This window comes from Panthera pardus, unplaced genomic scaffold, assembly GCF_024362965.1.
Source record: "Panthera pardus isolate Hobbes unplaced genomic scaffold, ASM2436296v1 HiC_scaffold_12, whole genome shotgun sequence".
In the NCBI taxonomy this organism is placed as follows: Eukaryota; Metazoa; Chordata; class Mammalia; order Carnivora; family Felidae; genus Panthera; species Panthera pardus.
In genome coordinates this window covers 100,466,889-100,494,558 of record NW_026526677.1, presented here as the reverse complement: position 1 = coordinate 100,494,558, position 27,670 = coordinate 100,466,889, and the positions used below count along the sequence as shown (strand labels likewise).

General features: G+C 50.3%; 1 protein-coding gene across 8 annotated transcripts in view; it reads right to left on the bottom strand.

Moving 5' to 3' along the window:
- The window catches only part of SIK3 (SIK family kinase 3), a 241,093-nt gene that overhangs the window by 7,281 nt on the left and 206,142 nt on the right, over positions 1–27,670 (bottom strand). For 4 of the 8 annotated variants that reach the window (XM_053900446.1, XM_053900447.1, XM_053900449.1 and 1 more), the window contains exons 7-21: positions 25,508–25,626; positions 24,847–24,957; positions 24,463–24,606; positions 23,960–24,037; positions 23,398–23,507; positions 21,928–22,081; positions 21,509–21,664; positions 18,312–18,382; positions 15,926–16,069; positions 12,006–12,156; positions 11,138–11,263; positions 10,804–10,889; positions 10,199–10,308; positions 8,924–9,263; positions 7,439–8,328 (exon numbers count right to left, since the gene is read on the bottom strand). In XM_053900446.1, coding sequence (XP_053756421.1) covers positions 7,439–8,328; positions 8,924–9,263; positions 10,199–10,308; positions 10,804–10,889; positions 11,138–11,263; positions 12,006–12,156; positions 15,926–16,069; positions 18,312–18,382; positions 21,509–21,664; positions 21,928–22,081; positions 23,398–23,507; positions 23,960–24,037; positions 24,463–24,606; positions 24,847–24,957; positions 25,508–25,626 — 2,790 coding nt within the window. The remainder of the gene's footprint in view (positions 1–7,438; positions 8,329–8,923; positions 9,264–10,198; positions 10,309–10,803; positions 10,890–11,137; positions 11,264–12,005; positions 12,157–15,925; positions 16,070–18,311; positions 18,383–21,508; positions 21,665–21,927; positions 22,082–23,397; positions 23,508–23,959; positions 24,038–24,462; positions 24,607–24,846; positions 24,958–25,507; positions 25,627–27,670) is intronic. The other 4 variants (XM_053900451.1, XM_053900452.1, XM_053900453.1 and 1 more) reach the window with 4 other exon arrangements.

Here is a 27,670-nt window from a genome sequence, read left to right as displayed (position 1 = left end):
TCTGATGAACTCCCCCTTGGCGAGACCAGGTTTTAAAAAAGTTCTTAATAGGAAACACGGCCCTAATGCTAACCATGCCCTTCCAATGTTTATTTGAATAATGGAAGTAAAATGTGCTGTGTGAGTGTTGGGTACAGGGTTTCAGGTCTCCAGATTCAAATGGCCTCCTACAACAGTCAAGGTTAGGCCTGGCTCAGGGGTTACGGTGGGTGGGGAAGGGAGTGGAACCAACTGACGTGCACATTGCTGGTAGTGCGACGCATCTGGAGGAAAAGGAGAGGAGGGAAGCTTCCCAAACGCCAAAGGTGATGGCGAGTGAGAAATCTTTTGGAAGTTCTCTGAGCAAAGAGGCCAAAGAAAAGAAGTGAATTCTTTTGCTATCGAAGCTAAAAGCCAGAAGAGACAGGAAGAGAAAGGAAAGCCAACAGCAGGACTTGCCGAGTGGGCAAGTCCTCACTCCTCTTCCCCACGTGGCCCGCCTCCTCTCGTTGGGCACAGCTCACGTGCTCGCCCTGGGCCCACAGAACCCATGGGCAGGAAGTGGTGCGACACTGGCTCTGTGGTCCGCTTCGCCAAGAAGCCACACAAACAGCTGCTGCTTACTTTTTCGGAGCATTTTCCAATGCCTGTCTTCTCTTCTCTGAGAGCTAACACCAAACACTCAGTTCCCTGGGGTTCTTTCCTTCCGGATAACACAGCTGGTTGCACCCCCCCTCCCTGCTCTGCCAAAGACGACACAAGAGCTCTGCTGTTTAAAGATTTCCTCAAACATGAGGAAACAGCAAAGCTAACAAAATGTACACGTTCTGGTTCTTGATATCCGGCTCCTTCCCACCTCTTCTAGAGGCCTCCTCTAGAGTTTATTTGTTAAGTAGGCTAAGTCTCCTTTCTCTCTCTTTTTTTGAGTTTATTTTTATTTCTGAGAATGAGGCTTCTCCAAACCCAAATACCCACCCTCGTCTTCCTGCTGTGGGGAAGGTCGCCTGGATCCTGCCCTCCTTGTCTGCTCTCCTCCTGGCCCTCAAGTTTGGGCCCAGCATGCCTGACAAGCACCGGCACACAGAGCCAGAAAGCGCTCGAGAAATCCCTCAGTGAGCCTTCCTGACTCCCCAGCCTAGAGCTCAGGAGCACATGTTTGGGGGTCAGAGAGGCCCAGGCTGGAATCCCGGCTTCCGCAGGACTCCTGAGGAGTGGGGGCTTGGGCAAGCCCCCTGACTTCCCTGGGTCTCAGTCTATCGGGAAAGCAGGACTTACCCAAAGGCGTGAAAGTGCTTGGTGCGCTCAAAGAGCCCAGCAAACCCTGGGGTCATTTACACTCATTTCAGAGGTATCGGTTCTGAGTGCACAGGGTGTGCTGAGCCAGCTGACGAAAACAAACGAGGATACCCTGCGTCCAGAATTGTGGGTACAATTTACCCATACGTGAGCTAACAAATGAGTTACTGACACTCTAATTTCCAGAGTTTGGTTTACGAGTTTGGTTTAATTTCCTCTTTTTAGGAGGAAAACTTACTAACGTAAGTTTAAAACTAGATGAAAACAAAGCGGATTAATAGGAGTTAGGCAACAAAGTTTCGGTCTGATCCACATATCAGAGATCCGGAAAGGCTGGCCTCTTTGGCTTGGGAGAGAGCATGCCAGGTGCCAAAGGAGAGGGGAGGAGGCATAAATGGGAGAACGTAAGGTGGTAGAATCCGAACACTCGGGGAGTCAGGGTCCAACCCCATCACCGACAGTGTATGCCATCTAACCTATTTCCCGATCTGAAGAATGAGGGTTGTCAGGGGGCTCAGAAGACACCAAGGGCCAAAAGCCCTTTCTTAAATCGTAAAGGACTGTATGAGTAAAGTATTATTTTTAAGAAGAATGTCGAGTCCTATGGGGCGCCTGGGTGGCTCAGTTGGTTAAGCATCCGACTTCAGCTCAGGTCATGATCTCGCGGTCCGTGAGTTCGAGCTCCGCGTCGGGATCTGTGCTGACAGCTGGAAGCCTAGAGCCTGCTTCGGATTCTGTGTCTCTCTCTTTCTCTGGCCCTCCTCTGCTTGTGCTCTCTCTCAAAAATAAAAACATTAAAAATTTTTTGAAAAAAAAAAAAAAAGAAGAATGTTGAGTCCTGAGTCTCTAGACCTTTGTGACCCTCCATAGTACTCTACTGACCAGTGGGAGGGGGTGTGTGCAGGGCAGGGAAGGCCACTAGCCTAGTGACCGAGGGACAGGAGACCCAGGCTTGAGTCTTCGGTGCCTTGTGCCAGTTCAGCAGCTAGGGGCATGGTCAAGCTCACCGAAGGACACACCAATACTGGTGGAAAGAGGACCGCCGGGAGCAGCGTCCTCAGGTGCTGACCAGGGTCGAAGCCAAGAGTGTCCGGGGGCGGGGGGGGGGGGGCACCCGATCACGCAAGGGGCCAAATACACAGAGGGACGCGGTGCGCACCACCCACTGCCCGGGAACTTCGGGGCGGCTTGCACAACACTCTATTGAATCTGTCAATGTTGACTCACCCTTACTCATTTACTGGGCTTTAAGAGAAAAGGAGAGAAATGACTTGGGTACAGATTCCTCTTAAAGGTTCTGAGGGGTGAACCCGGCCCAGTCTGTCATTGTTTCACCCTCCGTGGGGCCTGAGTCCGCAGATAAGCTGCTGAAGCCGACGAGGCTCGGGGGAGAGGATGTGGTTCTTTGCCAGTCCAGCTGGTAATCTCACTGTGTAAACCGGTCATGCTGTTGTACTTACTTATTTGCCAGGTGAAAAAATGAGGCGTATGTAATACCACAGAGGGAAGACAAAGCTTATTTCTCCTTCTAGAGTGACAGACAGGGAGATGACAGGCAGCAGGGTACACGGAAAGCCCTGGAAGGCACGCTGGAAACACACCTTGGGCATGTTGCCTGCCCAGTGTCCCAGCAGGGCCTGGCCCCACGATGACGGGTAGAAGCAGCCATAAAGGAAAGAGGTGACCGTGGACGCTGATCTGTGGCATTCAATTTTCCTTGACTGACACCAGTGATCACTGTTCATCTACCCTGAAGAAATTTTCAGAAGGTCGCTCTAGCTCTGTTCTTTAATAATTATGCCTCTTACGGCGCTCATCCTGTACCCCTTCAGGGTAACGCTGTTTATGAACCTGCCTGCCTTCCCCCGGCGGGGTAAAAGCTTCCTGAGGGTAGGGTCTTTATCTTTTCATCCCTGCACTCACTCCCCACAGCACCTACAATCCTGTCTGGTGCAACCCTGTCATTCAGTGAACTTGACTGCATCTGTTGTTGTGGAAATAACCGATGAAGTGCTTGGGAACTAGCATGTACCTACACAGAGATGGAAGGGTCATTAAAGGAAATAGCAGGCATTCCTCTCTGTCCAGAGAGATAAACAAGCTTGAGCCTCCCCCTCTGGCCTGTAGTGAGCTGGGAGAATAGCATTATGACCTTTCTTGGCAAAAGCGACAGCAAATTATCTGATGGTTCTTTGGTAACGTAATACTCCAAGCTCTCAAGTTCTTAAAATTATAGAATCGTGGCAGCTTAAAGCAGCAAAAGATGGTGGAGGCACAGTCTCTACTGTAAAAGGGGTCGTGACCTGTATATTCCAGGGTGGCTGTGAGTTGCGAGCCTGAGCCTCGAGCGCGGGGCAGAAGGGCTACAAACGGGAACTCCATTCTTCCCTCAGGGGGCATGAGCTTCATTACGCAGGGAGAGAAAGGGAGGAGAGGTTATATGGCAGGCCCACAGAGGCAGCTCGGGCTAAGGCAAGGACAATGGGGCCACCTGAGGATAAGACACCATTTTAAACACACAGGTGTACATTCCCAATGGGGATTTTAACTCTTGAGCAGCATCAGGCCTCTCTGAGGCTATGCGTTTCCCTGTCACGTTAGCCTCACCACACTGGATTATAAAATCACAGTAATAAGCCTGCAGCTTCATTTGTTAAAGATAACTGTACATGCGGCTTCAAAAGTCACAAAACAAGAACAGATGTTAGAGGCAAAGTGAATGGTACTCAAGCATGAACGGGCATACCTTGTAGCTTAGTTAAAGAGTTAAGTTTAGAGCCAACTGGGTAGACACAAGGGAGAATAATCTCCACAATGTACTAGCAAGCAGGGCAAGAGCTATTACAGCTTCCAGAAAAGCTCACATCGAAGGTCAGGAAAAGCACATTTAAGAAAAAAGAGGACTCTGGGGGGGAGATGCTGGCAAGACTGATAATGAGGCAACAGGTACAGGGGAGTCTTGAGCTAAGAGCTTGAGGCATATGCTTCTGGCTAGATTCCTCCAGAGAGAAGAAGAGAGGGCTGTAGGGGAGAATGGTGATGGTGGTGGATGGGAGAAGGTAGGGAGAAGGAAGAGGGAGCAGACAAGGGATGATGATCGCTCAGCCAGGAGAGGAGGTAGGGGAGATCTGTCACAAGAATCACAACCACGAAGCTCTGGCCGGAAGGGAAGGCACCTGTTGCTGGATCTAGATCATGCTCTGGATTTTAGAAAACCTCTGCCCAGGTACAAACAATTTGTAAAGTGGTATTAAAGACAAATTAATGTTCACTGGTGCTGTGAACTTTGGTTCTATTTATTATCGGACACAATTTCTGTTTTCACTTAATAGCCAGTTTCCCTTTGTGTCTGCATAAATAACACACAGTAGGGGCACCCTGGGTGGCTCAGTCGGTTAAGCGTCTGACTTATTAATTCAGCTCAGGCCATGATCTCAGGTTCAAGCCCCATGTCGGGCTCTCTGCTGTCAGCGCGGAGCCCGCTTTGGATCCTCCCTCCCCTGTGCGCTCTCTCTCAAAAATAAAATAAATGTTAAAAAAAAAAAAAAAGAACACACTGTATACTATTATACCATATGTAATTGTCTTAAACTTTAATAAGTTAACATTTTACAGGCACGTAGGTGGCTTAGTCAGTTAAGTGTCCAACTGTGACTCAGGTCATGATCTCGCCGTTCATGAGTTCGAGCCCTGCGTGGGGCTCTGTGCTGACCGCTCAGAGCCTGGAGCCTGCTTTGGATTCTGTGTCTCCCTTGCTCTCTGCCCCTCCCCTGCTCATGCTCTTTCTCTCCCTCAAAAACAAATAAACATTAAAAATAATAATTAAAAAAATTAAAAAATAATAAATTGGCATTTTAAAAGTGAAAAAAAAAAAAAAAAGAAAATTCCTGCCCTTAGCTTCTACTATTTCCCTGATGTGCACTACACCACCAACTTGTCAAGCCTGCTTCCCCCCCCCCCCCCCCCCCCCCCCCCCCCCCCGCCGCAAACCTCACAGAGACCTTCCCACCCACTGGTCCCGCCCCCTGCGTCTCCGCTCCAGCCAAATGGGAAATTCCTCTCCATCCACCAAGACCCAACTCAAAGAGCACTTAATGCTGGAAACCCCACTCCTCTGACCGAGAACCTTCTGTCCCCCATCTGGCGTTCCCAAAGCTCTCGCACCAGCCAGCTACATTCTGCCTCGCTTTAGGTACCCAGTAGACCAGCACCCCCGGCAAGGGGGGGGGCGATACTCTGACAACGATGGGATGCAGGTGATAAGCCCCCCTGGCCTTTCCGTACACAGGAGTCACACAGGAGGGAAAACCGAAGAGAAGTTAGCATCTTTGAAGAAGAACATTTCCAAAGGTGTTTCCATACATGGCAACACAGGTTGGGGGGAGCAGGGGGTTCACACTATTCGCTCCAGCTTCGCTCCTTCCTCATTGCCTCGCACACCGGGACATGCTGGGTCAGCACCTGCTGCGGTGAGCTGAGAGTAACGCTTGGGTTCGGTGCCACTTGACAGCAGTTGACCTTGGGGGCGAATTACATAACCTGTGCCTCATTTGTCTCACTGGTAAAATGGGGACAGGAAGAGCTACTGCCTCATGGGGTTGTTATGAGGATTAAATGAATTTCCGCACGAATAGCAGTGGGTGTCTGGCACATGGATGACACCGTAGAGATGTTAGCCATTCTCTTTTTTACGCCAAATATAGGATGCTAATCTGGTGAAAGCTTTCCTTCACACAGGAAGCCTTTCCACACTATTCCTGATACTATCACCCTGCCTCTGCTGGAACACTCCCAGTGACAAGAGGCTCCGAGGCGCTAGGGTAGCTTATTCTGGAAAGTTCTTATTACAGTCTTCCCCAGGAGTTGACACTTATTTGCTGCAACTTCTATCCTGTTCTTGGTCCTGGCCCGTGATATGGACCCCAAAGAGTCTAATCCCTCCTTCCCTCTGGTAGATACGATGGTTCTCCTTAGTCTTTCTTTCCCCTAAGCTCAAACATCCCCACCAGGTCTGTCAGCCATTCCACATAGGACCTGGTTCTGGAATCTCCCACAATCCTTTGTCCACCTACAAACACAGCAGCCACAAGTGAATCCAGTATGCCTGCCTGATGCAGGCCTCTAAGCTGGATGGCACCCATTTGGTCCAAAGCCCAGGATTTTTAAACTGTCCTGTGCAACCGCATGGCCACCCCTATCGGTGCATCAATAAGCACAGCCGGGAAGCGCCAAGTCCTCTTCATAAACGGATTCGGAGCAAGGCCTTCTGTCCGACTCTGTGCCACGGAAACTAATTCCCCTAGGAGTTTGTGCACTGACCTTAAAGGACAGGACAGAAGACGCACGTAGCTCCGAGAGGGGAAGGATGGGGGATCCGCTCGGTTTCCAGGCTCTACCTTTCCTGGATTAACTCATGTCCCATGATCTGTGTGGAGGGGACGGAATCGGGGCAGGTTGTGTCTAGGATGCCAACGGAACCAGATTTTCCAAGTATGACCGACGGCTGGTTATCCTGATCTCCTTCAGGATGGAAACGAATGCACTCATCCGTTATATAAAGCGACGTAGGATGATGCACATGGGGCCCCTTACGATGCTGTGATATTCTGTATTCTGCTCACGGATGAGCTGAGCAGAGTAGTAACAACGCCTCGCGTTTACATCACGTTTCGGAGGAGCACGCGCTTCTCTCGTGCGCCATTATTCCTCCTGCCCATTTTTCACAGATGAGAAAAATATGAACCCAAGGGATTAAGCGACAAGTTATCGCCTTCGTGATAGAGGTGAGTCCAGAACGGAGGTGCTCTTTTGACTCTTGGTCCAACACGACTTACACGAACTCATACTTCCCCTAGCGCTGGCTGACTGTGTTCCTGAAGACAGGAAATTCTGGATTCCTGGAAGCCATGGTGTGACCAGGGGAAACGGGAACTATTCCCACCGGCTGTGCTATCTAAGTGTTAGTTTTCTATCGCTACCTCTTTATTCTGAAAGCAAACGGTACTGTGCCCTGTATATTTCTCCCCTGGAAGGTCCCGAAGGCCTTCTCAGGAATTCTTCTCCTCCTAGGAACACAGAGCCCTGGCTGGGAAAAGATACCATCACTGAGTTAGGTGAATGAGGACAGACAGGCCTGGGACTTTTACATCGAAGGGACTCTTACCTCGGCTGGACACCTTGTTTCTACCGAATGCAGCAGGTGGCTGATGCCGGTAGGGATGTACCCCCAATTCCTGTGCGTGGCTCACAGTTCCCAGTAAAGATTCGGGGTCCCCGGGTCCGCCAGTACTCAAGAGTAGGGTGCTGTCACGGCAACCTCTGGTCGCTGTATTGGGGCTCGTCCTGTCTGGAAAGCCACCCTTGGCCGCCTCGCAGGGGCCCTCCTCTTCCATGCTCTCCGAGTGCGTGAGCACTGGCTGCTGAGCGTACCCATGGGCCGGGCTGGGGGAGGAAGCCTGAGCCATGCGTTCCTGTGCCCTGATTTGGAGAAGGTGCTGGGGGCTGGTGTGGTGGTGGTGATACGAGTCAGCATTCTGATACGATAAAGCCTGGCGCTCTGTCATATTCTGTCCCCCGAGACCGGGAGCCAGACTCCCAGCGTCCCCCTGGCTCATGTGCCTGAACAGCTCCTGGTACTCTTGCTGCTGCTGTTGCTGCTGTTGCTGCTGCTGCTGCCGCTGCCTTTTAACGAGCTGTGCAAACTCTGCCGGGGGCAGCCGAATGTCCGAGTGGCCGGTGAGTGAGTGCCGGGGGGAGAGCAGTCCTTGGAGGATGTGGGGTACCTGCTGGTGTCGGGTATAGTCTGGCGGCGTGGGGGACAGCAGGGCTTGCTGCAGCGCCGACGTAGTATAGTGCGGTGGCTGCTGATGCGTGCTGGGAGGGAAGGTGGGCGATTGGTCAAGTGGAGGGACTTTCAGGGCTTGGGTTGGAGGGAACCCCACTCCTGTTGAAGGGCTGTAGCTGCTGGGGGAACCCCGGGACTGGTCCGAAAACAGATGGGGGTGTAAATGCGCCTGGTCGTAGTTAGCAGGGGAGAACCGATTCACGTTCAAGCTGCAGACACAAAAGGGAGTGAGTACCAGGCATCCACGTCGCGAGAGCGCTAGACTCCCCCGGGGCCAGCTACCACTCTTCCTCAGCAGGGAGCCCCCGGCACAGAGGACTGGGGTGCGGCAGGGGAGGTGGGCGTGCAGGCCCCACCCCCGCTCATTCGCTTCTCCGGGAACTTCAAGAGACACGGGGTGCTGTGTGCGAAACAGATCCAGCTCCCGTTTGAAGACGGCAACTTGGCCTATTGTACAGCATTATCGGAGCGACTAAAGCACCAATCTCTTAGAGTAAGAGTGGCAGGGAGGGAAAGAAGCCTAAGGAAGCAGACAAGGGACAACTGGAATTTTGAGAAATTCCTCTAATAGGGCCATTCTCTTCTTTGCAGACACAGAGGAAGGCAGCTTTGTCATTTTCCTCCTCTGTCAATAAACGGGTTTCAGATTCACCCCCTAGCCACCCGCCCTGACGTTAGAAAGGGGGAGACGGGCACAGCCCAGCCAGACGAGTTCTCCTCCCCTTCTCCCCTCTCACCCTGCTAAGGGGCTTCCTCCCACCCGGACCACCTAGACAGATGGCTGGTGACTTCAGGCAGCCTCACCTGTGGGCCTCCGCGCTGTCGGCACTCAGCTGCTTGGACAGGGGCCGGTGCCCATAGCTGAAGGCGGCCATCAGGTTGGTACGGTGCTGCATCTGAATCTGACTGGCACTGGGGCTGATGGACATGCCCCGCCCGGCAGAGCCCGCAGTGGCCCCCGGCATGCCTCCGAGCATGTCAACAGGCTCCTGTACTTGGATGGTCACCTGCTGTGACTGGGCGGGCTGCTGTATGCCCAGGCAGGTGAGGGCCATGCTGGGAGGGGGGGAGCAGTTCTCAGGCTGCTGCTGGTAGACAGCACTGCGGGAGGGTAAGCCCGGAAACTGGGAGGGCGACGCAGCACCTGGAGAGAGAGGAACCTTGGAGTCACCAAACGCCTGGGCTGCGTGCCAGCTGGAGGCAGCAGGAGCCAATGAGGACACTCAAACCAGATGCCATCTAGATCGGCGCTTCACAAACTTCGGCGTGTGGAAGACTCATCTGGAGGGCTGGGTAAAACACAGATTCCTGGGTCCTACCCCCAGAATCTGTATTTTCAAGTAAGTTGTCTGAGAGCTGGTCCCAGACTACTCTTTGAGTAGCTCTGATCTAGGGCAGTGCTTATCAAACTCACACGTACATGCAAATGGCCCAGCGATCTTGCTAAAATGCAGACTGTGATTGAGCAGGCTCGAGATGGGACCTGAGACTCTACTTTTCCTGCTGGTATTGTTGGTCGGGGGACCCCACGTTGAGTAGGCAGGGCCCAGAGACCAATTCAGACTCTTCAGGGGATCTACACGGTGTGGCGTTACTTAAGAGACTATCAGTTTGGGCAATACTAAATCCTCAGATCGCCGGTCTCGGAAGACCCATACCAATTAGGGAACACTCATCTTTCCCTCCTCCTAAACACCCACAAGAGAGGATCCCACGCGTGCAACGGAGAACCAAATGGAGGCACGACAATGGGGAAGGTTCTGGTAGCAGCTTTTTATTTGGTAGGGTCGGAGGGGGTTTTATCGAAAATATTAATAACAACCTTTATCGAGAACTATCTTGTGCCAAAGACTTCTAAGTGCTTTTCAGATTTATTCATTAAATGCTATTATGTTCGCTCTTTTACATTTGGAAAAGTGCAGGCATGCAGAAGTTAAGTAACCTATCTGAGGCTCCTCAGCTAAGGAGGTGCTGGGACCAGGATTGAAACCAAGGCAGTCTGACTCCTATTGCACTCAACACGAGGACTGATTTTCTCCAGGTGGCTTTTCGTGGCTCAGTCTGAGCCCCTGCACTCACCGTGAGACTGGATCATGGCGCCACTCATGGGGGGAGGACTATTACTGGGTGGTCTGAAGAGATGGTTGTTGGGGTGGCTGGGGGGTGGGCTTGAAGGCTGGATCCGTAACCTTAAAAACAAAACAAAACCAAAAGACAAAACCAGATAAATAAGTAAATTTCCTGAGCTGACAATATAACCCCTGATGTTACTTTCAGTCACAGGATACACATAAGCAGAAACCTTTTTTTTTTTTTTTTAGTTTTGATAAGACTCCGGGCTAGAAAAATATCCATAAACCACCTACCACAGTGTATTTAGGACCCACCCACGTCTTATCTTCCCAGACTTCGCAAAGGGAGGCACAGGTCACTGTGGGCCTGTGTCCGGGCCTGTCTTGCTGCCAGATTACTATGCCTGTGGGGCTAAGAAAATGAAGTGGCACAAGGACCAAATAAAGTCAGGATTTCAGGGAGGCAGCTAACGTTTAAGTCGACCTCTCCACTTTTCATATATGTTCTCCCGAGACGAACGCTACAGTCAGTCCAAGTCCCCCATACGAGTCGGGCCAAGGACGGCGAGCCACGGAGACAGCGGCTTGGGCGTGAAACAAGTGCTTCGTTACCTCTGGAGCTGGTGGGTGAGGAGGGCTGGCTGATTTTCACATGCAGCCTGGAGAGGTGGAGAAGGCTGAGGAGGACAGATAGAATCCTAAACATGTGGGGGAAAGGAGAAGAAGGACCGTGAGCCCGCAGATGAATCGGAGCTGTTCCCAGGAAGGCCAGAAACAGAAACAGCGGTCTGTGACTGAGGTTCATGCTCTGGCGGTTCATCGGAAAGTCCGGTTACCTCTCCTCACACGCGTCAACCCCAAACACAAGTCCGCTCTGCCCTGCGTGGCCTCCTCCAAAACCCTCACGCCCCACACAAGCTGGAGACAGCGGAGAGCGGAGGCCCACCTGGATCTGCTGCTGGAGGATCTGGTGGTGCTGCTCCTGCTGGTACAGCACGTGCTGCTGCTGGGTCTTCTCCAGGGCTCTTTCGTCAACCTGCCCCCCGTACATCTTCTGCAGCTGCTCACACTCCTGAAGGGAAAGGCAGCTCATACGGGTGGGCTGCAACCAGGCCCCCCCCCGCCCATGCAGCGACGTCAGCAGATGCAGACCTGCCCCCCGAGGTCTCGTGGGCAGAAAGAGCCCCGAGAGAGGACCGGGGTCCTCAGAGGGCAACTGACGCACGTATGCGGGTATTCGTGTACTCGATATATTCACGTTCCCTGTTGGGTGAGTGAACGGAAAAGGCCAAGAGGGGCCCGCGTGTGAGAGAGGGCGTCCGGTGTGCAATCCGCATACGAAGCACACGTCGCCTGGAGCCTGGCCATCAGAGAGGCAGGAAGGACGGTGGCCCTTCACACAAGCCTGGAGGTACACTTCCTTCCTTTGGGAGCGCCACTCCCTCCCCACCAGAGTGTGTGCTGGGCGGTAACAGCACTGAGCAGGTTCCGGCAATGGCCAGTGCCCAGAAGTCAGGAGCAGAATGCCAAGCTTGCTTAGAGGTATCTTCTCTGGGGCTTCCCACTGAAACCCAAGCCCGGAAGTCCCTCTCTAAACATTACACTGACAGGAGAAAAACCCAGACCCCTCGTGGGCTGAGCAAGTTTGATCCTGGGGAAAGCTGTACACACCAGGGGGTAAGCAAAGAACGTTGGGAAGCTACACGGATCTGAACCTTGACACGAACGGGCCGAGGTTTGCCACCCCGGTCCTCCACGCTATTGCTCTGCGTTCCCCACGCTTCTCCAGAGGTGCCTGCCGTCTCTCCCATTACCTGCTGCAGCTGTTTGATGCTGCTGCTGTTGGCCAGCTTTTCCAAGTGAGCTTTGAAGGCCTGGATGCTTGCAGCCCCATCTGAGAACCGGCGCACGGGGGAGAAACGCTCCGTGGGGAGGTGCAGGGTGTTGGAGTCCTTGTACGTAGAGCTAAATACATGGGAAGAGAAAGTCAGGGGCGAGCACTCAGGGCCTTTGACCACATCACCCAGGGACTGCTGTTCCAGAAGAACGCAAAGATGGCTGGCTGCACGTGCAGCCCTGTCTGTGTATTACGCCATTGCCAGGCCATGTCCAGAGGCCAGCCACTTCCCTAGCCTGCTGCCCTTTACAGAACTCCAGCTGCACGTCTTCCGTGTCCACTTACCTTGAGCTGGCTTAACTTCCAAGCCCGGTGAGGTCCTGGAATCAAACACTTCCAGTTCTTACAAATACACTAGGTCAGAGAGAAGAGCCTCTCCGTAGCCCTCAGGCCAAGCTGTATGGGGGCTCTTGTTTTCATACTCGGGACTCTCTAGCGTCTTTCGAAACCTAAAATTCACCGTCTGACCCAGTTTTCCCTGAGCAGTACTCTCTGTATGACCCGAAGGAAACTACAGTCAGCTTTGTGGCAAAGGCCTGGCTTGGAAGTCATAGGTTCTGTGCCAGAAAGTGGAGGGTGGAGGTTCGTGTGGGAGGAAAGTGGGGGGGGGGGGGCGCTTCTGATCCCCGGATGGAGACAGCACATTCTTAAGGAATGTGGGCCTCAAGATCCTGCACACGAAACCGGTCAACGCAAATAAGGTTGCCCGCTGTGAAAATTCACTGCCCAGAGCGGCATGCCTCCCCCCAGCCCCCTAACAACAGAGGAATCGTGTGGACTGCCTATAAAACCCCACTGCTCAGTCAGAGCACAGCCAGTATCTCACAGAAAGAAAGAATGACAGCATCAGAGTCAGAAGCTAACACCTTTGTCACCTAATCAGAACGAGATGTTTATGGGTTGAGGTAAGCAGATAAAAGACTGCCCAGGCAGCATTCCAGCAGCTGATGGAGAGGATCAGGGTTTCAGGTCCAGGGCGGAGATGGTATCACACTGAACCACGGGTGAGATGCTGTACCGCCTGGCTAGCTGCTCGCTCTGGACTGAAGCAGAACAAGGCTAAGGAAGCAGGGTGAGCAGCGAGCTCAAATACAATGCAGATGGGGAGGGCCTCGGAGGCTCTGATGGCTGCGTGCAGAGCAGTCAGGGGTCCTGGCCGCGGGGGAAAGCCCTCTGCCCTGCCTTCGCGAAGGAGGACTTTGGGGTCAGGCTCCACGCGAAGCTCGGCACGGAGGTGCGTGAGGTGCGCGCAGGACAGGAGCATGGACACACAGATGTAACACAAAAGACACGTGACTTTGGCAGACACACTCCAGAGGCAGCAATCACGAAAGCCTCTTTCCAGGAACACCTCAGTACTTCCTAGTCTTGTTTCTACTTCGAGGGTCTGGAGTCAAAGCAGGCAAATAATACTGTTTTCTCCTAAAATCAGAGCCTCAGGCTTTCAATATTTTCTGACACTGGACCCGTTTCGGATTCCCTCAGAAAGCTGTGCTCTTCGGGTGGTGAATACGACCTGACTGCACAAAACCCACTCTCTTCTGTCAGAGTGGCAACTCCCAGGCCCAGGTGTTTCATGACTTTTCCAGAAGCTCAGGACTGACCCAGGTCAGTCGGGCACAGAAACTCGAGAGGGACGGTTCCGATGTAGTTGCTCATTTCGGAAGCACTGACAAGACCGATTCGTGTTTTACGTTTATCAGCAATCATGTTTGAGCTCGGGACAGCCTCCTATGAGGCTGATATTCCCACCACACTTTTCGAACAGGAACTTGGTTCCCCGCCTCAAAAAAAAAAATCCATTCTGTGTTCATTTTTTAAATTACACTTAAAATAAGTTTTTTTTTTTTTTTTTAATTTTAAATTATACACTTTCAGGATTGAAAAGGTTGAGGAGACCCCTCTTCTGTCCCCACGCTGGACTTCATGAATTATACCCTGGAAGAACAGATGTCTATGCTGTTTTTAAACCATTTCCTCCAGAAAATGAGAGGGATTCAATAATCTGTCTCTGCCGCCCATGTCCAGTGTTTTACGGCTTTGCGAAGTGTCTCTTTTCCTCTGAAGACTGACTTCGGTCTCTGGTGTTGCCATATTTCTATAGTAACCCCCTCCGCACACACCAGTTTGCATCAGTGCCCCACCTCACACAAGGCGCCACTCATCGAACGTTCATTCCAATTCAAACTCGCTTGACCACAGGAAACCCTTGAAACACTCTACCGAGAGCGTCCACACGAAAGCAGACGGCCGACAGATTTTTCAGCGGGCCAGGCCCTGACAGGGAGCCGTGACACAAACGGGGCTGTTGCCACCGTGGCCTTCCTCACTAAACAAGCGTAAACAGGCCCGAGACTCCGCGATAAAGGCTGACTGTGGGGCAGGTGCCGATCTTCACGTTTCCCCACGAAGACTATCTCCTGAGGAGTGCGTTCGATCAAGTCGGGACACCCGACGGACTTCAGCTCAACTGCAGACCCTGACAAAGGCTAAAAAACTGTCAGGCTGTGGAGGCAGGGAGGACAGAAACAAGGAGGAACAAAGAGACAGAGGTTCTGTTAGGTAACAGTGGAGAGCTCAGAGCTGTTGAGAAATCACAGAAAATTTATGGTGGGGGTTGGGGTGGGGTGGGGAGAGGCAGCCCTCCAATAACTACTCCGAGGACCTTTCCGTGCAGTGCCCTCGCAGCGCAGGTCCTGGGAGAGTCTCCTGGGAACAACACCGTCTCTCCGGGCCAGGGACACCGTTTTATTTGAGAGCCGCCATTCCTGCTAGTCCCTACCGGACCATTTTTACTGTTATTCACGGTCATCTAGAAGAGCTTATCTGCCTTCTCTCAGAGTTGCCAACGCAGCACTGATTATGTCTCGGTCTGCACAGAGTCCACCTGTCCCTGCTGATTGTGTGGACGCCTGACGGGGAACTAGTCACAATAAAAACACTGTTGTCAAGCTCGCCAGTGTGAGCTGGCGACCAGATTTAATAACAACGCATTCACAAACTTCCTTTCCTTGGAACCTGACTGCTTTTCAACTTTCCCAAGTAAGGCTGCTTTCACCATCCTCCCACCGAGATGGAAATAAAATGAGCTCTAGCAATCGGTGGTGGCTTGGCAAGTGTGGCCCATGAGACGGGGGACAGCTTTGGGGTGGGCACAGCTAAGAACTGTAGTCGTCGAGGTGCCTGCAGAAGGTAGTCCCCTTCTTAAGCCAGAGGCAGGGGTCACTCCCCTGTGCTCCCAGGCTTACTTGTACTCAGTTTTATGACGTTTCCTTGGCCAGGAAGCTTAAGCTTGTTATTTCTTCAAGAGGATGAATTACAAATGTAACAGAGACCTAGCAAAAGATTTCAGCCTTCAGAATATTATTGCAAGAATGACTTCTTGAGCACAACACTCAAGAGAATGCAGTATCTCTGCTCCACCATTCACAAAGGGATGCTCCTTCCTCCATGTCCAAGCTCACTGTTCAGTGGTGACACGGTAAGAAATGCTCAGGCTTTGGAAGGTGACGGGTTACTAAGGGTCCAGGCTATCGATATGGCTACAGATCCTCCCATTTCCAGCTGGCCTCCTTGCAGGTTTCAAGTTCAATCTCATCTCTGAGTCAACACCTAGAATCACGAGAATCAACTGCAGACCATAAACATGTCTACAAGGGAAAGGGAAAGAAGAATCTCGTACTGCCCTGCGCACTGCTTAGTGAAAGGAGCTGAGAAGATGTGAGCTCAGGATGCTGTCTGAAGCCTCGATGCGGGTCACCGTCACTGGAAGCACAGCAAGGAGGGTGCCTGCCCGATGAGCCTCGAGGAGCTCACGTAGCTCATGTGGCTACTCACCGATGCTGATCAGGTACCAGGTGAGGAGGCCAGACCCGGGAACGGAAAGGCTGCTGTCCTAGCTGCCGCTGTAGGTCCGGTGGGATCTCAGCTGTAGGGTTGGTCATGGCCAGTGTGTGCCTTTTGGACCTATTTGCCAAGTACCTGCAACAGGCAGGAACACATTTCATAGTAAAAAAGACAGACAGGAATGTTCCTCAGCAAGAAGCATCAGAAGTTCATCCAAAGCGCTCAGAATGAAATCGTGCCAGAGCTCAGAAAGGGCTCAGCGGCAAACAGATCCCTGGCTGGATGGAAGTGAGACACGTTCAGCTGGCCAACAAAAGCTGGCTTACCGCTGCAGCGGCTGGATTCGGGACCTGAGAGCAGCCACCGAGAGAAGAGAGAAAACAGATGGGAGCTCACAAAGAAGATCGATTTTCCTTACTGCATGCCATTTGAAAGAAGGATTTGTTTCCCACTTGTTAATTTTATTCCTCTTTGCCCTCCAAATTTCCAAAATCCAAGTTGGAGGAAAGGAGCCCTAAGAGTTATTCCTAGAGATGAGCCAAGAGAGATATTCAGAAGGGCTCCATGGAGTCTTTAGATCCCAATGGCCCCTGGGTTTTGAGACTGTCCTCACTTGTAAGTCCTTCCAACTGTGGCTGAGCGCTTTCAAGACCCCCCTTCCCTCCTGCCCCATGACTGTAAGTCAATCATCAGAGAAGAAACACAGACATCGTCCCGAGGGAACCACATTCTCTAGAGGATGAAGAAATGAAACCACACGAAATGTTCAGAATTGGTTTTAGGGGAAAAAAAGGCAAGGCGAGAAAAACTCAAGTTTCAAAAGCTTAGGAATTGACAAGCTAATGACTTTTATTCTAATGATCTATTGGATCCACTACTTAGTCAATAGCAAACATAAGCTATGGGCCCCCCTTCATCTAGCTGACGGCTTCCTCCTGTCACTGCTGCTCTTCCTGGGTGTGCACAGAAGAAGCATTATCCCTCCCCATTACATCAGCACTGACGGGCTGACGTACCCCATCTAAATACCCTTCAAATGTTGGTCTCGAGAAAAAAGAAGGTGGAGCCGGAGGAAGTAAAATCCAAGACAAAGAAGATAAAGTGATACGCAACTATCTAATTAATTACGGTAGAAAGGCAGGAAGTTTCCTAGTTTTTTTTTTTTTTTTTCCAGGACACCAGCAGGGCCCATCAGCAAACTATAGAAATGACAGCATCAAGAGGGGAAAAAAGAAAAGAAAAAAAAAGGTTACCACAATTTTTCTTCTACTGGCTGACCCGCCTGCCAACACCCTGTTCTCCACTCTTCTTTCCAAATGGGACCAGCTTCTTTTTGAACAGCAGCTCTCACATACAGAGCTGCTGGGGGTAAGAAGAGAGTACTGGCCAGCAACCGTCAGGTTCTTAAAAAGTGGTCTTGCTTCATTCTTAACTACTTTGCCCATTTAAGCTAAAAACAGTTAACGGACTATAGAGTAATTAGCGGTATGTCAACTGGCCCAAGAGAAAGCCATCAGCGGTTTCGTACCCATTTGATAAAGACACCCAAAGTTTCCCCGAGAGCCCATGAAAACCATTTTATTTCAACTTCCCTCAAGGGAAAAACATATAATCTTGAAGGACACCTGTGTTTCTGGGAAAATACATGCTGGATTCTGGTCCAAACCGCCCCCACCGCCGCCCCGGCCCTTCCCGGGAAATAAGAAAGACAATTCCCACGGGGGGTGGGGGGGTGGGGGGGCATGCACGGGGCTGCAGACCACGGCTAACGGGGGCTGAGGTAAAGTGAACAGTACAGCATGCCTGATGGTCACTGCCGTTCTCTGCGAGTTAGGCATCTCTCAACAAGGTTCTGCAAACAATGGATATCTGCATCTGTCCCTGGCCCGAATCCCATATTCTTTTGTCATTATCTCTTTGTTGGTACAAGGGGATGGAAGAAGCACACGGCAAACAGTACGAGAGGCATTCATTCTCCTGGAAAGGAAGAGTCCATGCCAGAGGTCCATGGCCAGACTAGCTAGGATCACTGTCATCCCAGATCGCCAATTCCTTTTCAGTAAACAGTTCTTGGCAGGTAGGAGCAGGCTTTGCGCCTGGTGAATACTATCGGAGTTGCAAATATGAAGGCAGGGGGCAAGTAAGGAAGGAGGGAGGAGAGAAAAAGTTCTTATGGTTATTGCTGTCACTTAGGGGACTTCCAGTGGTGCTTACAGAAATGACATTTTCTGGGTAGTCTTCTGTTACTTCCATGTGGGGAGGAACATGCCATCTGGCTTGAGCAAAGAGACCACACAAATGTTGAAGCGACCTTTCGTTGGTTGCAGGGGGAGCCTGCCCAAGGACGCTCTGCGAGCACTGCCAGATGTCACATTACCTCTGCACAGCTTCCTGGTCTGGCTCCCCATCTGAGCTCTCCTCGTCCACAGGGGTAACTGCCGGCGCTGCCTGGAGAGAGACAGGAAGGAAAAGCTCAAGGTGGCGCTTCTTCCGTAGGAGCTCTTATTCTAGAAACCGGACGTGGGACAGGCCTTTCTGTTCACTTTCTTATTTACGAAACTTTCCCAGGACCCCTGGGTTATACAGGACTTTGACAGGCCCTTCTAGCGTTCCATTTTTACCTCGCTCGGGTGGTTTTAATTTGGATTTCTTCCTCTGAGTCATCTTCATTCATTCATTTATTCATCCAACAAAGAGCTGAATGCCTACTATGTTCCAGGATAAAATGTGAATTCACAAATACAGTTCTTGCCCTCATTTTACAGTCCAGTGGAGGACAGAGACAAGTAAACAGATAATTACAGAATAGCACGCCCAAGTCCTCTAACGGCATCTCGGGGGGATGTAACACTTCATCTGAGACCTGAAGGGTAGACAGGAGCTGGCCGCGCATGGAGGAAAAGGGTCACAGCCTTCGGGGTTTCTAGGCTGAGAGAAAAGAGCAGGCCTGCAGGTGTCTGAGGACCTGAAAATACAGTAGAAGCTTGTTTACCTGGAATGTCTAGGCACTGACCTGTTGTTTCCTATTAATGTTATCACCAGTGTTCAGATGTCTCTAGTGCCAGAAAAGCGTGATGGTTTTTTTGACAGCACATTTTAGTACACATGGGATTGTGCAGTTGTGATTCAATGCTTGAAAATAGCTGTCACCCACCCAAACACACACGTGCATTGAGAACCACCACGATGCACGCGTGATTGCGACGTCCTCATCTACGTGAGGATGGGAGTGCTGAACATCCTTCATAGCTCCTCACGGCCTGGTGCCTCTCATAATCACCATACTTCAGGCACTAGAGCAAAATGTCATACTTCCATTATCACGAAAGAGCTTTCCTTTTTTTTTTTTCTTAATGGACGATCACGATAAAACAAAACAAAAACTTTGGGAGTAATTCCAATGTTTAAATACTGCTAGGGTGTTCAGATCCCTTACTATAGTTCCTTGAGGCTGGAGAGAACAGGGTTAGGCAGGAAGTGGCCATGGATGAGGCAGGAGAGGGATACGGTGGTCAGTTATAAATGGCCTTGAATACCACATTAAGAAGTATATTTTGAGGAGCGGCAGCGGTGAATCACTAAAGGATTTCAGGCAGGGACATGATGTTAATAAAATCTGTACTCTAGAAAGCTAGCTTGCTCGAGTTGCATTGTAAGAAGGGCTGGTGGTGGGGATTAGGGGACAAGACCGGAGGCAAGGAAGCTAGTTAGGAGGCCACTGTGTCAATCTCGGCAAAGGATGACAGCAGCTTCCGGAAGCAGCGGTGGAGGACGGAAGTAAGGTGCTGGATAATTGACTTGAGACAGGGATGAGGGAGAGGGAAGAGTTAAGACAGATCCCACGTTTCTAGCTTGTGTAACCAGGAGAACAACAGTGCCAGTCACGGTCACCCAGGAGGAGAAACAGGTTACACGCAGTCATTTGAGGACATGTCGAATTAAAATTGTGAGGACTTCTGGGATAGCCAACTAAATCTCTGCCGGAGGCAGTCAGCTGTGCGAAGTGGAGAAAGCAGAAGAGAAGAGGGTTCTGAGCTGAAGAATCACTCGGTAACTGAGATTATGCGAGTGGACAAGATCATCCAGAGAGAGTGTGTAAAATGAGATGGAAAGAGGGCCTAAGATAAAATGTGGGTTTCACGGACTTCAAGGAACCAGCAGAAAAAGGAACCGGAAAAGGAGAGGCAGGAGGAAAATGAGAATGTAGTATCACAGAAGCCAAAAGAAGACAGTATTTTAAAGAGAAAAAAATGGTCAGCAGTGACTAATACGATTGGAAGATCCAAAGAGATAAAGATTAAAAATGCCCACCAGATCTATCAACAAAAGTTTGTTAGTGACCTTGGCAAAAAGTTACAGTGGACAGAGTATGTCACTCTACCTCCCACAGAGCTGTTCCCGATCCTTCATAACCTACATTGTTCTTGTCCTTCCCTGAATGCCTCTGCCACCGCCTAGTCCACAACACTCACTCTGGCACTTAATGACACATGGCTTTTTACTATTATTCTGGCACTTCACATATGTTGATCCTTCCTTTTCCCGATAGCCCTGTTCCTGGAAGTGTGGCCCACGGACCCGTGTTGGTCCACAAAGTGTTTTGTTACCAATCCATGGTAAAGTTAGTACAGAAATAAAGAGCAAGCTTTTAGAAACCTTTATAGCAATTTAACAGAGCAATTCTGTCTGTTGACAATCTAGCCTTGTATGTTGTATGTTTTAAAATTGTTATTTCTCTGATTATTCACTTCTTTGTATTTTACAAAGGTATTAATCCCATGATGGACTGAAGGGGGAAAAAGGTCCTCAACAAGAGGTATGTTGAGAAGCACAGCCCTAAAAACCTAGTAAGGGCTATGGATGTAATTAGCACCCAATCATGGGGTGCTGTAGGACTGAACGAATGAATGAAAGAGTGAGTTTACCTACGACAGGAAAATAACCAGAACCCAGGGAAGGAAAAGAATCTTCGCAGGTTACCATTATGTGTGCATGCGTGTATCTCTATATATACATATAAAATAAAAAAGATGGGACTGAGAGATGCCAACTGACTAGGTTAGAGTTTATGGAAGCCAAATAATCGACTAATCCAGGTTGTACCGAAAATGTGAAGTAGTGTTAATCAAGGAGAGAGGGCTGGTGCCAAGATAATCTTGCAAGCCAGTGTAAAGGGCAGTGCATTCCAGAGAAAGCTGTTAGGCGCCGCCCTCTGGCAGGGAGGAGTTACGGGGTGAGGGCTGTGTAAGTCAGGCCACTGCGACTCACTGTGGCCTGCGAGGCTGTGGCAGCACTCAAGGTGGGTGGGTGGGTGGGGGGGGGGCCTGTAAGGGGCCCACTGAGGAAACAGGCTTCAGTGTAGCGACTGTTTGGTTAAGTAAAGGAGTTCGCCACACGTTAAGTCTGGAAAATCCTACAAGCCTGAAGAAAATGGGAATACGCTGAGCATCAGACGTTAGAGGAAGAGGACATTCCAATATTTAGGTTGGTGACCTTGGGTTCCCAGCCGTAGGCCCGCAACTTCTTTATCAAAAGTCTCTGAGAAAGTCGGTCGGGCCCTGTGCCGCTACTCACTGGTGTCATGGTGACAAGCGGGGAGGGTCCCCGTGGGCGCTTCAGCAGCTGCTGGGCATGTAGTTGGATGTTGGCTCCTCCATCCGATGCCCTCCGGCCGAGGGGGCCCATTCCATTCAGCAGCTGTAGGGTGGGAGGCTGTAAGAGGGACTGCTCCTGTCGCAAGTACAAGTGGGCAGGACAGAGCGGTGAGAGGGGAAAGGGGGAGGGAGAAAAGACCAGTACTCTGGCCCACTGAAATGAGGGGATCCTTCAAGTATGTACAGACCGATCCTCCCTGTCACCCAAGCTGCTGTGCAAGAGAAATCAGCCTTCGCTATAAGGATACCCTTAAATCCTGGGCGAGGTCCCTCAAAGGCTCTCAGAGGACGCTCAAATGTGTTTCTCCACGGGGCAAGTCCTCTCCCACATCCAGGTACCTTGTACTCAAGCTGTCCAGTTGGTTGCAAGTTTTGCATGGGCAGCAGGTTGTGCATGAAGTTCATGTTAGTGGCCACCTGCAGGAATGGGGCCTGAGGGTTGACTCCAGGAAAACCAGGCAGGAGCTTCTGTAGGTCTTCCATAACTTCCGTGCTGGAAGGAAACAGGATGACAGAGGAGGTGGGTTAATGCTCTTACTCGGATCCCCAAACTGATGAAACTACTAAGTTCAGCACAACATATTTTACTTGTCTCCTTTCCTCCTCAATTTGTACTTCTAAGGCCCCAAAGCAAGGAGAAGCCTAGTGTATGGAATCTGGCTCTCTGCCATTCTACTGTTTGGGACCGGGGCTTGCTATTCGTCATTGACCTCTCATGTACAACCAACAGCTTTGAGCCAAGAGGAAATAGTGGCACCGGTCCAGTTCGGGTTTTCAAAGCCTGGAGGTGAACAGCAAGTTTCTGGAGGACACAGACCATCCACCGAAACAATGGCTTCCCGAAGTAGCAACTGATTCACCAGGGAAAGAATGTAATCACTCCTGTCAGCGCCTGATGGGACAGATAAGTAGTGGATGTGCAGGGCTCTCATGCTCCAACAGTGAGGTTTACAGCATGCTTTCAAATAAGAGATCTTTCCACTGACAGAGTGACACAGGACTCCACCCCTCTGCAGCTGACAGTCTTCGGAGCCAGAATGTTCCCCTGTTGCCTGTTTGATCACAGGCCGAGAATGAGAAACGTAAAGCAAGCAATCAGCAGGCCTCGGGAGGCTTTTTTGGAAATCGCTCAGAGGAAAAAGGAATTCATAAGAACACTAGCTTTGCCCCTAATTGAACTCTCAAGAGAACTCTTGCTCTAACCTCCTCTTCCCAACAGAGTAGAGGAAATATCCAGAAAAGAGGTAAGGCTATTTTTAATGTTGAAAGTCTTCAAATGCAGAACAAACACAGACAGAGCCAGCCTTTGGTACATTTCCCCTTGTGAGGGCATCATGCTAAGGGACTGTTTGGGGAAAATGTTTTGGGAAACTGGTACTTATTTGGTACGGTTTTGGATTCTTGTTCACTTAGTTTAATTCTTAACTTACATAAATTACGCCATATCATTAGTCATCCCTTCCTAGTTGAGTTTTACATTAGAACATGTAGTAAACAACATCTCTGAAAGACGTCAAACTCAGATGAATTTTAAGGGGTACTTTTATTTGACTTAGAGCCAAGTCAATGTGATGACTGCGATGACTCACAGCCATCTGTGAGCCAAGATGCTACCATGCTCTTCACCAAAGTATTGTGATTAACTGACATGATGGCGGCCATCGGCCTACCACGTATCTACCAGGGACACTGAACTGGGTACACACATGTCGTGGCCACTGGATTCGATCTCATCTGGGAAACACAATAAAGCAGGAAAAAGGAACCATGATAGGAACTCAGAGTCAGGGCTGTTGGCCAGATACTCACCGTGGGTCAGCCACACCCACTGTGTGCCTCCTCATTGACAAATAGCGGACCAACGCTTCAGGGGAGGGCTCTTCACCCTCATCACTGTCCAAGTTCAATGTCCCATCCGGCTGTGGTGGAAAGAAATACAATCAAATCAGAAATCAAAAGCAACTCAAAACAAATAATTAATTAAAAAATTTTTTTAAGCTTATTTATTTATTTTGAGGGAGGGAGGGACAGAGAGAGAGAGAGAGAGAGAGAGAGAGAGAGAGAGAGCGCGAGCATGCAGGGAGGGGCAAAGAAAGGGAGAGAGAGAATCCCAAGTAGGTTCTGCACTGTCAGTGTGGAGCCCGATGTGGGGCTGTGAGATTGTGACCTGAGCCAAAACCAAGAGTCAGATGCTTAACCAACTGAGCCACCCACACGCACCGCACCCCCCCCACCCCACAAATTTTTTTAATTAAAAAAAAAAAAAAAGAAAAGAAATGAAAGGTAATTCTAAATAAGAAGCCAGGAAAAGCAGCAAAAATATGGGGAAGAAAATGGTTTGGGCTGACACCCATCAGCGGTCACTACTCGCCTCCACAATCTGGTTCTCAGGGTTGATTAGCTGCACCTGGGGAACGCTGATGTTCATGGTGGCACCGGCCTGCTCCGCCTGGAAAGTGGTACATATGTATATACCCTTACCTCAAGTGCTAGAGGGAAACAACAATGGTCTTTCAAAGGATTCTTGATTGCTTAAGTCTATGTTTCTACCTCTGAGTCTTTGGCTCTTCTGCCCTTAGGAGCTACAACAAGGAAGCATTCTTTAGAGAAAATAGTCTCTCTCAATGATTGACTGTTTCTTAAAAAAAAAAAAAAAAGTAACTCTTGTTGCCCATCCTGAGTACTGGAATATCTTTCCATCCTCTCTGTCAAAGAAAGGTTCTGACCTCTGCTTGACAAGGAAGAGATGACAGACGGGAGGGGATGGCGGTAAGGAAGAACAGGTAACTCTCTTAGACTTAGTGAGCAGTGGGTACCCATCCCTCCTCCCCCGTGTTACTTGTCCTGAATCAGGTCACTGGAGTTATTGCCCACCTGGACATTGACTGGTGCTTGAAAGGCCATGGCACGGGGCAAGCTAGGAGGCGCTCCGACACGCAGGGTTTTGTGTCTCTTATGTCGATCACATAGCAGGCTGTAGATTGCACTATAGTGATCGTAGGCATCCGATCTTAATGACTAACAAGAGAGAAGGGAAAAGAGTAGAAAACCCTGGTGAAATGGCATGTCAGTAACCAAAACCCTTTCAATGGTACAGGAGAAGACCAAGCATCTCCTGGTCAAGGCTCCCTGAGGGGCAGAGGAAGAACAGGAAGAAAACAAACAGACTAAAGTTCCCAGGAAGGAGAAAACGTGGAAAGGGCAGGACAGAGGGAAAGCGGCTACACTTTACTTTGTTCTCCACTCCTTTAGAGATACCTGGAGTGTCCGTTCTTTGTCCAGTCCCATGTCCTCCATGGCCAAGAGGACTTCCTCATTCAGGGGATCAATCTGTCTTTCTTCCTTTAATTGCTGGCATTCAGCTATTAACTGTAACATTAAAAAAAGGCAAGCTATCAAAGCCCCAATTCACCATGTCAAGATGGCATACCGTATATAATAAACAGGCTGTTCCATGCCCCCTAGCTTGGGATATTTTTGGCCTCAGACAACCCTGAGCAAGCAAGTCCTAGATACTCAGCTGCAGGCAGACAAGATCTCCATTTTCCTGAGGTCCTTTGGGATGGCCATAATGGTTTAAATAAAGGTATGCTACAGAAGCCACCGAACCGAACACACAAAGACAAGAGGAAGGAGATACCCCACGGTAGATGAGCAGCAAGAAATGTGGGCTGTTTCGACAGCCAAGGAGGGACTATGATTTGGGGACAAGCAGGAGGGACTGGTATCACTCTTCTCCAGCAACTCAGCTGGTTAAAAATTCCCTCTTGCTGGCATGCATCCCTTGCTGCTTGAGTAACACACAACAGTCTGTTCCCAGCACCCATCTTTTTGGGTCCTGGCCTGATTACGATCTCAGGCAACAGGGACGGCTGGAGCTCTAAGGGGAGCTTCCTGAGGCAAGCAGCACCCAGCTCACCCTGTCAAAGTTGGGATCGGCGTCCCCTAGCTTCATCCACTTGTGCTTGCAGATCTGCTCCATCGAGAGGCGTTTACTGGGGTCTAACACCAGCATGTGGCGGATCAGGTGCTCACACTCTGCAACAGACAAGAAGAGCTCAGTCCCTTGTTCAGTCCCTTGTTCAGTCTCAACAAGGGAGGTACCCATGCAGCCGAGGAGCTCGAGGCGAGGCAAGCAGATGGATTTTCCGGCTCCTTGCTTCCAATTTGTCTCTCTTGCTCCTTACCTCACCACTTACTCCACAAGGGACTGGGCAAAGGCAGGAAGAGGCGGAGGAAAGAGGCAGTGGGGTTAATACCTTCGTTAAAAGTCTGACCAGACAGTCTAGGGATAATCCATGAGTTTCATTTGTTTATATGATGTACAGCCCCACTTAACACAATTAATGAATAATGGAGTGTCCTCTAAAGAGATACAGTATCTTACGAAGTTCTCAAAACATTTAGTTCTACCTTCCTATATATATTACTACGTGCATACTAATGCTTCTGGCGTGGTGTCCAGAGCGCTCTTCCAGCCTCAAAATCCAAATTTCCAGTGGTCCAAGGTGTCGGAGGAGAGGCACAGGACACTCCCTACCCCACAGAGGGACTCTGTTGCTTGCCTTACTTATCATCTTCTCGATGTTTACCTAAACACTCACAAGGGCACACAACTGGGCTCGGGACTACGGAGATTCAGATGAGTATTTTCTTGGATGGCTCATACTACATATTATGTTACAGAAAGTGCAATGGACTCACGATCAAGGAACCTATATTCTGATTTCAAAACCACCCTCTAAGTTTTGTCATCTGCAAGCTGGGGGTATTGAGGACGACGCGGGAGTAGTGCTTGTGTCGAAGACGGCGGCGACGATAAGAAGAGCAGTACTAACACACGGTCTCTGGAGCCTGGAACAACTCCTCTTCTCTCACCTCATCCCCACAGCAGTCCTAAGCAGGAAGGCACTATCGTCACTGCCGTTTTAGAGATGGTAAAACACAGGCACGGAGAAGTCAAGACACGTGGCCGAGATCACACAGTGAGTCAGATCCCAAAGCTGACAGTCCGATGCTTCCTTCGGCTGGCGCCCTTTAACCATGCGCCATGCTGCCTCTGGACTGCGCATGGCTGTGGACGGGACCCGAGCTCCTGAGCCATTCATTCAACATCCTCGTCCAGGCTACCATCGTCTCTTGCTTAGACTCCTGCAAAAGTCTCCTAGCTGGTCTTTCCACTTCCACCCTTGCTCCCTGACAATTTGGTCTCCAGGGAGAAGCAAAGGGCCTGTGTCTAAGACATAAATCTGAGCTAGCACGACCTCGCCTACAACTTTCCAGTCTCTTCCCACAACCAGAGAATGAAGTCCAAAGTCCTGGACCCAGAGGCCACCATCTCTGCCCCTGGCCTCACATTCTGCCACACTCCCTCTGCTCACGGAGCTCCAGCGGCACCGGCAATCTCTCTGGGCCGTGCCCGTGCTTAGCACACTCCCCACGGTAGCCTTTGCACTTGCTGCTTCCTTGGACCTTCACACCGCTGGCTCCTTGCCACTCAGGAGAGAACTTAAATGCCCCTTGCTCAGAGAGTTCTTCCCTGGCCACCAACTCAGTCTAAAGTGGGCCTCCGGTCACTCTAGCCCACCACACTAATTCCCTCCACACAAATGACTTCTTCCGAAACCATCTTATTTACTTCTTTGTTGTCCAGCTACCCCGACCACAGTGTAAGGCCCAGGTCTTTCTTAGCGATGTTTCCAGTATCAAACCCCCAAGAGCAGAGATGGTTTTCATACCTAAAAGGAGCTGAATCAATAGCTATGGAGTATATGAATATTTACGGAAATCCTAATCAAACAAGATTATGTTCGTGAAAATGCTTTTTAAAACTATAGTTCTGGGGAGGGGGGTGAGGAGGTGGATAAAATAGAGGAAGGGGGATGAAAGGTACAAATTTCCAGTTATAAAATAAGTAGGAAGCAAAGAAGCAATATGCAGCATTGGGAGTATAGGTAATGATAGTGTTACAACTTTAGGGGCACCTGGCTGGCTCAGTCAGAAGAAGAGCGAGCGACTCTTAATCTTGGGGTTGGGAGTTCGAGCCCCATGCTGGGTGTGAAGATTACTTAAATAAATAAAA